The sequence below is a fragment of the Balaenoptera ricei genome, chromosome 6, assembly GCF_028023285.1.
Source record: "Balaenoptera ricei isolate mBalRic1 chromosome 6, mBalRic1.hap2, whole genome shotgun sequence".
NCBI classification, from domain to species: domain Eukaryota; kingdom Metazoa; phylum Chordata; class Mammalia; order Artiodactyla; family Balaenopteridae; genus Balaenoptera; species Balaenoptera ricei.
Window position 1 is genome coordinate 11,146,160 of NC_082644.1, and position 12,930 is coordinate 11,159,089.

Genomic DNA, 12,930 nt, shown 5'->3' on the forward strand with positions numbered 1-12,930 from the left:
GGGCATTGAAGAATTTGCAGACAGTAGCTTCAGCTGGAGTCCCTAAGCACAATTTTTATCAAGTTCCCACTCTCCCTGCTACTCAACAGCCTTCACTCCCCGAATGCCTTCATCATGCATTAGAGGGAGCCCCTCATTTGTGGGCACTGTTCCCTCATTCTCCTACTCTTAAGCTCCGGAGACTTTGTTTAAATAGTACCACTTAGAGGCTGCTTGGTGGAATGAAGAGAACACGGAACTTGGACTCACTACGTTACCTTGGACAAGTCCCTTCCCCTCTCTGGGCCTCAGTGTCCAAATCTGTAGAAGGGGCTCAAGAACATTATTTAATTCCACTACATGAAGCTGTTCTAGTATAGGAGTGACCGTTGCATTTGTGTCGCCTCTGTTATGTTCTCTTAAGAGAAAAGGCAGTAAGCAAACACAAACAGAAGGAAAGGAGAGCAAGAGAAGCAAGAAAAAGTGTCAATAGTCACAATTATTTGACAGGAAACTGGTTCTGTGCAACCTTCACACATCTAGATAAATATGCAGAGAGTCTCATTTGAAAGATGCTATTCTTAGGCTCAGTGCACATGAATGTAAATAAGTACTAAGAGCAAAACTTAACTGTTAACCACACAGTTGAAATACAAGTGAAATAAACCACACATAAAAAGCTTGCCCGTGTGAGCAATACATTTGGACGTTTTCAATTGCTTCTCTACAGAAACAAATTTTCACAAAATATACCATTGTTGCTACCTCTCTTTGGTGGAAAGTGGAGCCCAACATAATTTGAGGAAGGACTATGGGTCTTTTGCTCTTCAAAGCAAAATGAACCTGAAATGACCGTAATCTCAGCTACGCTGCTTTTGATTACACAGGAGCCCTAGTTATTGGTACAGTCTTGGTTTCCATGGCAAGTGACATTTCAAAATAAGAACTTAATCCTTTTGGCTCCCAACTAAATCAGAGAAAATTCGCACCTTAAGGACTAGTTCAATTTATAGATGGGAAAGCTAAGGCCCAGAGTGGTACAATGATGGGTCTCAAGTCCTATGGTTCCTTTGATTTTGGCAAAGCCAGAACTGGAAATTGCCACCCTGATTTCCAGCTTAATGCCCTTCCCACCGTATCATTTAGTTTAACTCAATGGCTATATACTGAGGGGCTATACCACACTATCCCCTATTAATTGATATGTTTGTCTATAGGTTTTCCTTTGTAAGTGCTTGGCATTTATTTCATTCTGCCTCTTCAGCCTTTTAGTAAACGATCCCTTTCCATTTTCCAGTGTCTTCGTTTATCAATCAAATGGTCCCTTTCTGCCAGTGTTGGAACGTTGGCAGAAGGAATAAATGAAGCAGAATTTACCACAACCACAACTCAAATAATTTCCAGTTTCTCCAAATTTCAGTTAGGGGTCACACATTACTCCTATACTGGTACCGTAGGTGCTTTATAGTGGGAGGCTCATGGTTTGGTGTCTGCATTGCAAGCAGCTAAACCCAATCTAACCCCAGACAGTTACATGCCAATAACCCTTGCTGGCCACTGTGCACTGTTGATTTAATCAGTAAAGTCCTGTGACACTGAAGGGAGCCCAAACCACTGTCCGCATTCTAGAATGTGGTGAACACGTCTGCTTGTACTCCAAGTCCTCTTCCGTCTTGGACTGAAGGGCCTTAATCTCAGTGTTCAAATGGTGGTAACACTTATCAACTTGTTAGTTCTTTGGGGCTTCATCCGGCTTCTCTATCTGTTCCTGGCATTTGACTAGCAGAATAAGCTGTCCTGAAGGTCTACAGTGGATCTGTCCCCTGGGAGGACCACACATGTTGTTTTGTTTCCAGTGCCCACTGTAATATGATGCCTAACATTTTGTGTGACTATGGCTCATGGAGCTGCTGTCTTCAGAAAACAACAGATCTCCTTCTGAGGGGCAATTCCCAGTTCCGCATCTAAAGTTACTGATGATGTTACCATATTTTTTCCTCCTAACTCGCCTAAGTTTTGATGTGGTTTAGCATTTCTAACTCAGCATTTCCAATCAGGAAACTCTCATGAATTTTAGTGACCTCGTAGAGCCCTCCCACCACCAGCTTTACTGGTGACCATTTCAAGCAAGAACACAGCATCTTGGGATTTAAAGAAGCCTTAAAATCCATCTAGTCCAATGCTCTTATTAGGTTGCTATACCAGTGAAGGTTTACACATCTCTGGGGCAGAAAATTCGTTACATTCCATTTTGGACAACTCTGAGTACCAGAGAATGTTCAGCAAAAATGTGCTTTCTTATACTTACTTTACACCTACCTAATGGATCTAGTTCTCCCTGCTTGGGACCACTGGAAACATGCGTTGTCCGTCTTTTATATGCAGCTCTAAGGTCAGGTATTTGAAGACCACTACGAAGTCCTCTCCCTGTCTTCTGCCTTAGCCTGTGTCTTCCCTTCCCTTTCAAGCTAAGCATTCTCAGTTCCTATGGAGCAGTCCTATCAAAATGAATTTGATTTTAAAACATCTTTTGGTATAGAATCTCATCAAAAGCTTCCCACCACTATTTCATTCATTCAATCATTCAGCCTTATTGTCAGTCATTGCACGTCATGATAGAAATGCAGCACTGAAATCAATTCAGCCATGACCTCAAACAGCTCACGGTTCAGTAAAGAGGAAGAGACATAAAGGAAGCATAGCAAGCATCATAGTACAGATGTCCTTGGAGCAGCGGTGACACAAGAAGGGAATGAATGGGAATCAGGACACAGTTGCACAGAGGAAATACTCAAACAAGATCTTGAAGAAAGAGTAGGAATTCACCAGGAAGAAGAGGGGAAGGGTACCCTACACAGAAGCACGTTTCTTCTTGGATTCCCTGCCTCGGAGGACTGCAAGGAGTTTGGGGTGGTCGGAGAGGGAGCCTCAAGATGAAGAATGGAGAGATGAGGAGCTCTAGTGAAGGCTCAGGACCTTGTACATAGTAGGGTTCACCCCACATTCAACAAACACCCACCAAGTACAGAAACCATTTGTTTGGTTTGATACCCATGAGCCAAACTAAGAGTAAGAGGCTCTTTTGACTGACGAGTGGTGATTTTCATTTGGGGGTAATATGTAAACGAGGCACCGTCTCCACAACTAACGGCCTGTGGGTCTAGTCGGGGTTGACAGGTCAGGTGGGCTTTTGCATATTTCAGAAGGGCTGGTGACTCTCTGCTTTTGAATTACGCAGCTGAGTGATCCAAATAGCAACATCAGAAGTGGAGAAGAAGCACAGATGCCCCCCAACTTGTGTCCCTCAGATTCTCCTCAACGTGTGGGGACAAAAGAACTCCAGGGGAGCAGGGCCCACTGTTCTGAGTCTTTACGGACCCACTTCTCCCTCTGTGCCCAACCCTGTGTGCCCGGGACTAGAGACAGGTTGGATATGGCACTTCTTCTTTTGGAGGGGCTTCTCCTTCTCTCCACCCACCCTGCCACCCACAGATGCCCCATGAGGCGGAGCTGCTCGTAGCCCCCAGTAGGGGTGTCTTCCTGATTGAAGTGGTGGGTGGGCTGGTGAGGAAGATCCAGAGACCCTAGTTGTTGCATCTCTCCTCCCCACTCAGTGGCAACTCCGGGGGGCCCCAGGAGTATCAAATATTCCATCCAACTCCCAGATACTTGCTGAGACCTCCTGGGACTCGATATCACTGGCAAAGGAGTTGGAGGGTTACCTGATTGGGGCGCCGATGTCTCCCAAAGCAGCAAACCTATATAAAACTTCACCTTCAAGGGTCTGGTCACTAGAGGTTTATTCTCTTTTCAGAGTGAGTTGCCTTAAAGATCTCAGGTCTTTTCAGTTTAAAGTTCTACGGATACAACTACTGTTGAAAACCAATAGTCAAACATGGATTTTTGTCATATTTAAACCAACGTGTAGTGAAGTAGCTGTTGTGATGGATTTGAAAATAAGTTAGAATGGCCACTGCCCTTTAGAAGCTTGGGATCTAACTGGGGAGACAAAGCGTAAGCAAAATTACATGTTATTTTTGGTTTTTTGCTTTGTATTTACAATTTCTGCAGTCTACCCCTCCCACCTCCACCCTTGTACTTTGTGTGCATTTTTTTCAGGCTGATGCTCTAAGTGGACAAAAGCAGGTGATTACACAACCGGAAATGGCAGAAACTGAAGATTTTGTGGGTCAGGAGCCACATCCAGGTAACATCCCTACAGTATCACCTGACGAAATGAATGGGAACTGTTTACCATTATGTAATCAAGGGCAAATGAGCTGAGACTGTATTGAACTATAGTCATCGTTCCTTGCTCTTTATTCAGAAGCTGCTTTCTCACGACACATTTTTAACAGTGAATGAACGTCAATTATTTCAATAACAACTAAAATATCCTATTCATAGTACAGTGGGTTGTCTGACCAGCAATTACATTTGTGCTTCCCCCTCCTTTAAAAGAAGGTTCCAGGAAACCATCTTGGATTTTCTGAGGGTAGCCCTCTCAGAATGGGCAAGGTAAGCCCCTGGAATCACTGCAGGTGCTTTCCTTAGAAGGAGAGTTGTAGGGTGAACAACACTGGAGTTCGTGAGGGTGGCCCCCCTTCCTAGAAGGCTGGGTGTAGGGCCCCCGGAGACAAGGGGGGAACCTTTCCTCGGAAGATGCAGGGGAGTAACCCCTATGTGCAGAAAGCAGGGTGTATCACATCCTTTGTGTTTTGAGAATTGAAGAGGAAAAACTGCTTCACTCCTGGGGATGAATTCCTTTCAGGGCAAGGGATCAGTGTTTCTGGGTCAGTGGGGTAGTGCTAGCATCTGAGACGTGGCTGGGCATGAAAACTGAAGGAAATGCAACTTTGGGGACCCCTTGGTTGAGGTTAGCCCTGAAGGCATGGGGCGTTCTGCTGGGAAGATCTGCAGCAGGTTCTGGCTACGGTCTGGATCAACAAAGAGCCTGTATTGAGAGCAGTTGTCAAAAGCGACACCTTGTGGCAGCAAGAAGCAACAGCAGCAGAGGCTAAGACTTCTTCGGACTGCTACTCACCCCTCTGCTGTTTCTTCGAATAAATCAGTGTGAAATGCTGGAAAAGGCGAGGGAGTGCTTGAGCAATTACAGGGAAGAATGAATGTGGCCAGTTCACACCAATTCATTCCGGTTGCAGTTTAATATAAAACTACTACCCTTAAGTGGTTTAAATCCCAGATGAAGTACTTTTTCCTTTCCACGTGGTTTTTCATTTTAGAAATTGAAGAAAAAGTTTAAAACCTTGCTGTTTTATCTGACTTCTCAGCGTTTGCTTTAGTTGAGAAATAAGCTTCCAAACTTTGATCAGATTAATTGCCAGTCTTTACAAAGTTGAAATAAAGGCCAGGATACATGGGCTGTACTGAGACTCTTTTGTACATGTGGCTAAGATACTGTGCAAACGTTGTTTACACAGAAGAGTTCCCGAGTTACAGAGTCAAGATCAAGGCCCTCCATCCTTTTACTTTCTTTCCGCAGGCAGGGTGGAAACACACTGGAATTCCAAGACACCGTTTATAACACGTACTAAATTGTTCTTCAGCTGGCCGCTGGCTGCTGGCCGCTGGCCGCTGGCCTAGGGGCCCAAGTTGCATGTTGGTTGGTTTGTTTGTTTCTTTTTTAATGGTTAAAAATTATTTTGTTAAAACTTATTGGCAGATTTTCTAGAATTTCACTTGATAACTTCAGTCATAACATATTTATAGCTCTAAATGTTTTTCTTTTCCACACTCTGGGATCATGGATAAAATAGAAGAATAAGTTATAAACATCTTCCACAATATTAAACCATAATGTATAATAATTTAAAGTAATGAGACTGTAATTGTGCATCAAAAAACATTGGACTCGTAGTTTACATCCTTGGCTTTTTGTTCTTGCTCTGTCATTTGCTAGCTCTGTGCCCGTTAGAACAAGTCACTTGATCTCTCTGGAACTCTACATCTCAATTCATACATATTTTACATTGTTTTCCAGCTCATAAATCCTGTGATTCTGTCACGCCCCCCTACTATCAATATCTAGGCTCAAAAGTTTAACCTACAGTGTATTCCCTTACATAAGCTAAATTATTAAAGTTAGCTATTGATATTTGCATATTATAATCAAATAATCTGGGGACTTTGGAAAACCTTATCTGCCTCCACTTTTTTTTTAACTTTTTATTTTATATGGGAGTATAGTTGATTAACAATGTTGTGTTAGTTTCAGAGGTACAGCACAGTGATTCAGTTATACATATACATGTATTCTTTTTCAAATTCTTTTTTCCCATTTAGGTTGTTACATAAGATTGAGCAGAGTTCCCTGTGCTATACTGTAGGTCCTTGTTGGTTGTCCACTTTAAATACAGCAGTGGGTACATGTCAATCCCAAACTCCCTAACTAGTGGCATGTTGTTTTTCTTCTTTGCCCATTCCACTCCGGCATAGCCACTGAGCCAGCAACCCCTTGGTGTTTCTAAGGCAGTCCTTAGACTGAGCCAGGATAACTTCTTTGAGTGGAGCTCACTCGTAAAGTTAGAATGTCTGAGAGAGAGGGTCTAAGGACAAGTTCTCTCAACTCCCTGTCACTGTGTGAGCATGAGGGCGCAGAGATTGGGGCTTCGGCAGACAGCTCAGGCTGTGCTGCAGTACCCTGTGGGGTGTGAGCCGGCTCCAGCACACAGCAGAATCTGTGCTGGAAGATGCGAGGCTGAGGCCGCCTGAGTTATCCGGGAGACCCGCGTCTGCAGGCCAGTGGCAGAGGCTGGGCCTTCTGCTCAGGCTGCCACCCTGGGTCCCTGAGCGAAACTCCCTCTCTCTGGTTCTTGAAGGAATATGAACCCTGTGTCATGTTCGGTTTGGAGGCCTCACGCCCTTTTATGAGCTTAGAGAGTATGACTCTTCGGGTCACCTGTTTTTCCAGGTCACCTCATGGCCGTTTCCTAAGGCCCACGCCAGCTCCAGCCCCAGGGGCACTGGGTTAGAACCATTTCCAACAATCTTGACTCCAAAGACCCACCTACTGCCCCTTTCTAACCAGGTGAATCCTGCCAGGGGGGTGTTTTCTAAAACTCACCCCAACACACAGTTTTGGTTACACCCTTTCCTGAGGTTTATGGACCCTTCCAGTTCTTCACTTCATAACCGATGGAAGCCACTAAAGTGAATAAATCTCTGCAGAACTACGAAGATTTGCTTCTTGGCAATTTTTTTTTTCTTGCCCATGTAAGGAAGCAGCTGCTAATGTCTTTCAGTGAGGAAGCAGGGGGAAAGCCCCCCAATTTAATCTCTGAATGATGTCCACTGGGAGGGCACCCTCCAAAACTCTTGTATTACTTATATTGATATTTTTGTCAGCCAACTCATTTTACAGATGAAGAAACTGAGGCTCCGGGAGAAGAAGAGATTTGCCCTGGTCACATGGCCCGTTCTTTCCTCTGATTCTGCTCCCAATCAATTTCCCTGTTTGAAAAGATCTCCCAGGAGCCTTTCTCCACCCCACGCTGAGCCGTCTTGGGCTTCTCTTAACACTCTTGGCATTTGGTGAAGAATATCGAGCCATTTTGTCTTCTCAGGATTCCCAAACAGGAACTTTTCATGTCATTTCAACTTATCTTCTGGGGAGATACGTTGGACTCTGCGTTTTGGAACTAGATGCAGAGTCCTAGGACTCTGGGAATTAGGAATGGCCCAACAGGGCTGCTTCTGAAATGAGCTCACGGACATCCAGGGCTGGCAGGGGTCCTCCTAGACTCTTTGGGTTTGTGTATCGATAGAGGTCAGGCAAACACAGTGACCCCTGAACAACGCAGGGGTTAGAGCGCCCACCCTGCTTCGAAGTCAGAAATCTGCATATAGTTTAAAGGTCAACTGTATACTATGCCCCCAAGACCTATAATTTTATATAACCTCTGTTTATCTCTAGTTGATGATGATTTATTTAAAGAACCAATGAAAAAAAGAAGACGGTCAGATCGAGACCAGCGGTTCCGAGCGTTTCCCTCTGTGGAACAAAGCGCCCTTAAGGAATGTGAGTGTCATGAAAGGGCTCTATCACTTGTTTTAATGTGCCTCTGTTCTTTTCCAAATGTGTTAACGTGCTCAAAGGAAGAGAAGGTTACATTCAGAAGCAGGATGGAACATCTTCGAATGATCCCGATCCAAAAAAGGAGGCCTCCTAGTCTCTGCAGAGATAATGTAATATGACAGTTTATCTCTCAGAATCTGGATAGGAGGCTTGTTACAAAAATAATCTCTTCTTGAATGAAAATGGTTGTTTTGGTGGGTATTTATATGATGTCCTTGCATTTTTTTTTTTTTTTTATGACCACAGGAGAGAAGAATCTAGAAGGGCTACAGCCCAGGGTGAAGCATATGCTGACTTCTGTTACACTAAGCCTCAGAGCAGGCTGGCTTCATGGGAGGCCCTCATTATCAGTGATTGCTCTCCCACAAGCTATTATCTCTTATGTCAGATAACTTGTTCTCTTGTTTAATTGGCTTTTCATTTCTTTTTTTTTTTTTTCTTTCTCTGTAATATTGAGCAGATTCCGCTTGTGGAGACCAAGTACTTGATCCCTGCCAGGTACATCCCGGCTAATACATCTCTATTGATTCCAGATGAGAAACTGGAGTCACGGACCAGAAGGGTTTTGAGCAACACTTACCAGAAACTCATTCAGTCTGTGTTCCTGGATGACAGCATCCCTAATGGTGTCAAGTACCTCATGTGAGTCTGACATCAGCTACCATCAGATCTTACTTGGATGTCTTTCCTTAGGTGGTGGTAGATGCTTTTCTCCAACAATGAAAGGGAATTTTCAATTAAAAACTGAGCAAAGGGGCTTCCCTGGTGGCGCAGTGGTTGAGCATCTGCCTGCCAATGCAGGGGACACGGGTTCGAGGCCTCGTCTGGGAAGATCCCACATGCCGCGGAGCAGCTGGGCCCGTGAGCCACAATTACTGAGCCTGCACGTCTGGAGCCTGTGCTCCGCAACAAGAGAGGCTGCGATAGTGAGAGGCCCGTGCACCGCGACGAAGAGTGGCCCCCGCTCGCCGCAACTAGAGAAAGCCCTCTCACAGAAACGAAGACCCAACACAGCCATAAATAAATTAATAAATAAATTAATTAATTTTTTTAAAAAAAACTGAGCAAAGAAAGCCAAAAAGTTCTGTAGCTACAGGCCATCATTGTTATTTCTGATAGTTACCATTCACTGAGCTGTCACTGTGGCTAGGTGATCTGCTAGATACTTTATACATATCAGATTTCGTTTAACTGTCCCAATACCGCTGTAAAGTAGGAGCCATTATTATCATCCCCATTTTGCAGAAATTGAGGCTCTGAGAGGCCAAGACACTGACCAAGGTCACACGGTTGGTAAGTGAAAGGGCCTGGAATCCAGCCCAGGCTGTGGGACTCTGAGCCTGTACCCTCAGTGGCCTGCGCCCAGCTGACTAGAAGGACTTGAGTGGTGTCAAGCCTGCATCTCCTGCCCAGTAAGACTCTTAACGTTGCTCCTAATAATACTTCACCTCTGCATAGACTTTATTTCTAAGATCAAGATGATGTAATTTCCATGGAACACAAACAAGGAGACTTCACATCTATATAGACATTGTAGAGTTTGTGTAGAATTATCATTACCAAGTATTTTTGCATAATCTCGTTTGATCCTCATGACAACTCTGTATAGTAAACAGGGATGAATATTCCCCTTTGACCAGGGAGAGAACAGAGATTCAGAAAGATGCGGTGACTTGCCCAGGATTAGAACTCAGTTATTTTGTGTTCTGTTCTGATGATCTCCCTACTATGCTTCGATGACCGTGACAATGAGCATTTTTAAATTCATCTAGAAACAGGCTTCTTGCCTTGATTGAAAAGCCATCATTGGACCCAATCTACATCGGATTATTTGGAAGCACTGGGGCTGGGAAGAGCTCCCTGATCAATGCCATCATCCAGCAAGCCATGTTTCTGCCAGTGTCTGGAGAAAGTATATGTACCTCATGTATTGTTCAAGTGAGCTCAGGCTGCTGTGAGCAGTATGAAGCCAAAATCCACCTACTCTCCGACCAGGTAAGTGTTGCCTTCCTCCCTCCCTCCCTCCCTCCCTCCCTGTTATTCTCCCTCTCTCCCTCCTTTCCTTCCTCCTTCCTTCTCTTTCTTCCTTCTTCCTTTTCTTTCCTTCCTGCTCCCTCTCAGAGACTAACATTATGTTCCTTGTAAATATAGCTCACGTCTTCGTTAAACAAAAAGAACATAGTACAGAATGAGAAAGTCCAACAGAACAAGATGGGGGTTCTAGTGGGTCCTGTCTCAGCTCGTTATGGGACTTTGGGCAGGACGTTTCCCTCTTTGGGTTCCTGTTTCCTCATGGACAAAACAAGGGGGTTGGATTAGATGATCCCTGACGGGATTAGGTGATTTTAGATTTCCTGGGTATGCAGGCCCCTGCCCTCCACAGGGACGATGGATTTCTCTCTTTGTCTGTGTCTTCTGTATCTGTGTCATGGGGGGCTTGACCCCCACTCTGCCTTGGCAGGAGTGGAAGGAGGAGCTGAAGAACTTGACGAAACTCCTGCACAGGCCTGAGGAGCTGGGCAGAGAAGAAGAGGACGCCTGGGACAGGGCTGATGCAGTGGAGGAAGCCATTTGGAAGCTGCAAATGTTTTATGGAAACGGGGCAGCAAGGAAGAACTATGAGGAGTTACTAAGGGCAAAGCCCAAAGGAAAGATTCCCACCTCCAGAGTCATCACCCTCAAGGCGGAAGCGGTAGGTTCGGGATGTCTTTATTTTTTCACGAGTCTCAAGGATAACAATTGAATCCATTTAGGGGATTTGTGCAAGGCACAGTGTTCTTATTGGAAATAAGTTGATGCCAAAATCAGAAGTATCCATGAGAAAGTGGTTTTTCATTATTTATGGCTGTCAAATGGGAATTTTTAGTGTCTGAGTGGGGAGTTTTTGTTCACAGGAAAGACTGTGTACAGTTACTTAAAGATTAATTAAGGATGCTTTTGGTGGCAAATAATTTAAAAAATAAGCCCAATTTTTAATGGCTTAAACAAATAGGGATTTATTCATTTTCTCACATAAGGAGTCTGGGGGCAGCTGGGTCTGTGGGTTGGTTCAGTGGCTCAAACATGTCCGCATCCCTCTGGTTCCCCTGACCTTCCACATCCTGTTGCCTCATTGTAACAAAATTGCTACTGAAGTGCTGGACTTCACAGCTAGCTTCATAGAAGGAACAAATGGATAAAAAGGTGGCACCAACCACATCTCCTCTTTCACTGGGAAGTAAAAGCTTTCCTAGAAACACACCCAACAAATTTCCATGTAGATTTTCTTGTTCAGAACTGAGTCACATGGCCTTTCTGAGCTGAAGGAGAGTCTAGAAAAGACAAGAAGCAGACTTGCCAAGATTGGCTGAGACCAATCTCAATCCACTGCCTTCCCAAATAAACAAATAGTCAGGATGTTGCTGGTGCAGGTGAAGGGCAGGATGGATACTGGATTTGCACCTAGTAGAACAATGCTCTCTTCATTTTTATGATCAATATTCATTGTATTTGAATTAAAATTCGATTTTAAATTAAACCAAAATACACGGGCAACTAATATGTAATTTATTAATGTTGTACATTTAAAAACCTAGTGTTTCTTGCATCTTTAAATTCACCTTTAATATATTGTTATTCTATTTGTAAATCTGGCAATTTTTGTATAAAACAAGAACAATTACTTACACCTGTTCTAAAATTTAATGTTCAATTATCTCCTAAGTTTACCATAGAAAAACCTCCTTTAAAAGTTAATGCTACAATTACATGAAATTTCTAAAAAAAAAAAAAAAAAAAAAGTTAATGCTACTTACATAATTGATCAAGATTTCTTTTTATAGTTCAAATTTAATATATTTGATTCTCTCAGAAAAATTGAACTACTTGACCAGGCATACTTAGAAGTCAAATGAATTAAACCTTTAAAGGCACTTAGCTCTTATATATCTAGAAAATGGAACAAATGTAGTAGCCATTTCTTATATTTAAATGGCTATTATAGTTAAAACTCATTATGCTCCTAATATCTAAAACATAGACCGAGCACGTCCAAAGAAACATAATGATGATAAAACTGGTTACTTTATCTGAATACACACCACTTACACCAAGGTATCAATATAATATTCATTTCTTCACTACTGTGTATTTAGAAATATCCCTTCCCGGTGTTACAAATTTACCCATTGAAACAAGAGGAACAGAATTACCATCTCCATGAATGAGGGCACAAATTCAGAGTTTGGGTCAGGGGTTCTAGGCTGGGGTGAGGGAATCTGAATTTCCCTCCCAGAATGACTCGCCTCCACCAGTTTATTGAGTGGAGTCCTCTTCTTATAGAAAGCCCATGCTTTTTCTTTTATGTTGCTCTTTTTGTATCTCCTTTATTTTTTAATCAAAATATCTTAAGGAACTTTTATCATTTCCTCTTTCACAATTTCTTGTGATTTGATTAGAATTGATGAAACCTCCTACTCCCTACCCTGCAATTAAATCAGATTGCAACAAATCCTCTGACTTAATCTCAACTCTCTTAAGAATTTACTTTATCTTTCCTTCAGGACCATTCTGTAGATATTTATTAACAATGACTACCGTGCATCCCAAATCTTCTGTCCCCTGAAGTATCCCATAGAGATTCGCTGCCATACATAGTTGCTGGCATGAATATGTCATTGTACCCAGATATGTTTCGTGAAAAACTATAGGCTGAGAGTGATTCCCCATCTCACCCACCATCATTAAAACATCCTGGAAATGCCTATATGTCAATATATTTTTTGGTACTTGGAAGATAAATTTTTAAAATCTTTTTGAAGATCAACTTCAATTTTCAATCTGGAAAATATGGTCACCATCTCACTATCCATTTTCCA

General features: G+C 43.1%; 1 protein-coding gene across 1 annotated transcript in view; it reads left to right on the forward strand.

Moving 5' to 3' along the window:
* The window catches only part of NUGGC (nuclear GTPase, germinal center associated), a 47,532-nt gene that overhangs the window by 2,009 nt on the left and 32,593 nt on the right, over positions 1 to 12,930 (forward strand). The window contains exons 2-6 of the mRNA XM_059926220.1: positions 4,099 to 4,186; positions 7,913 to 8,017; positions 8,608 to 8,716; positions 9,847 to 10,069; positions 10,536 to 10,766. Coding sequence (XP_059782203.1) covers positions 4,144 to 4,186; positions 7,913 to 8,017; positions 8,608 to 8,716; positions 9,847 to 10,069; positions 10,536 to 10,766 — 711 coding nt within the window. The 5' untranslated portion in view covers positions 4,099 to 4,143. The remainder of the gene's footprint in view (positions 1 to 4,098; positions 4,187 to 7,912; positions 8,018 to 8,607; positions 8,717 to 9,846; positions 10,070 to 10,535; positions 10,767 to 12,930) is intronic.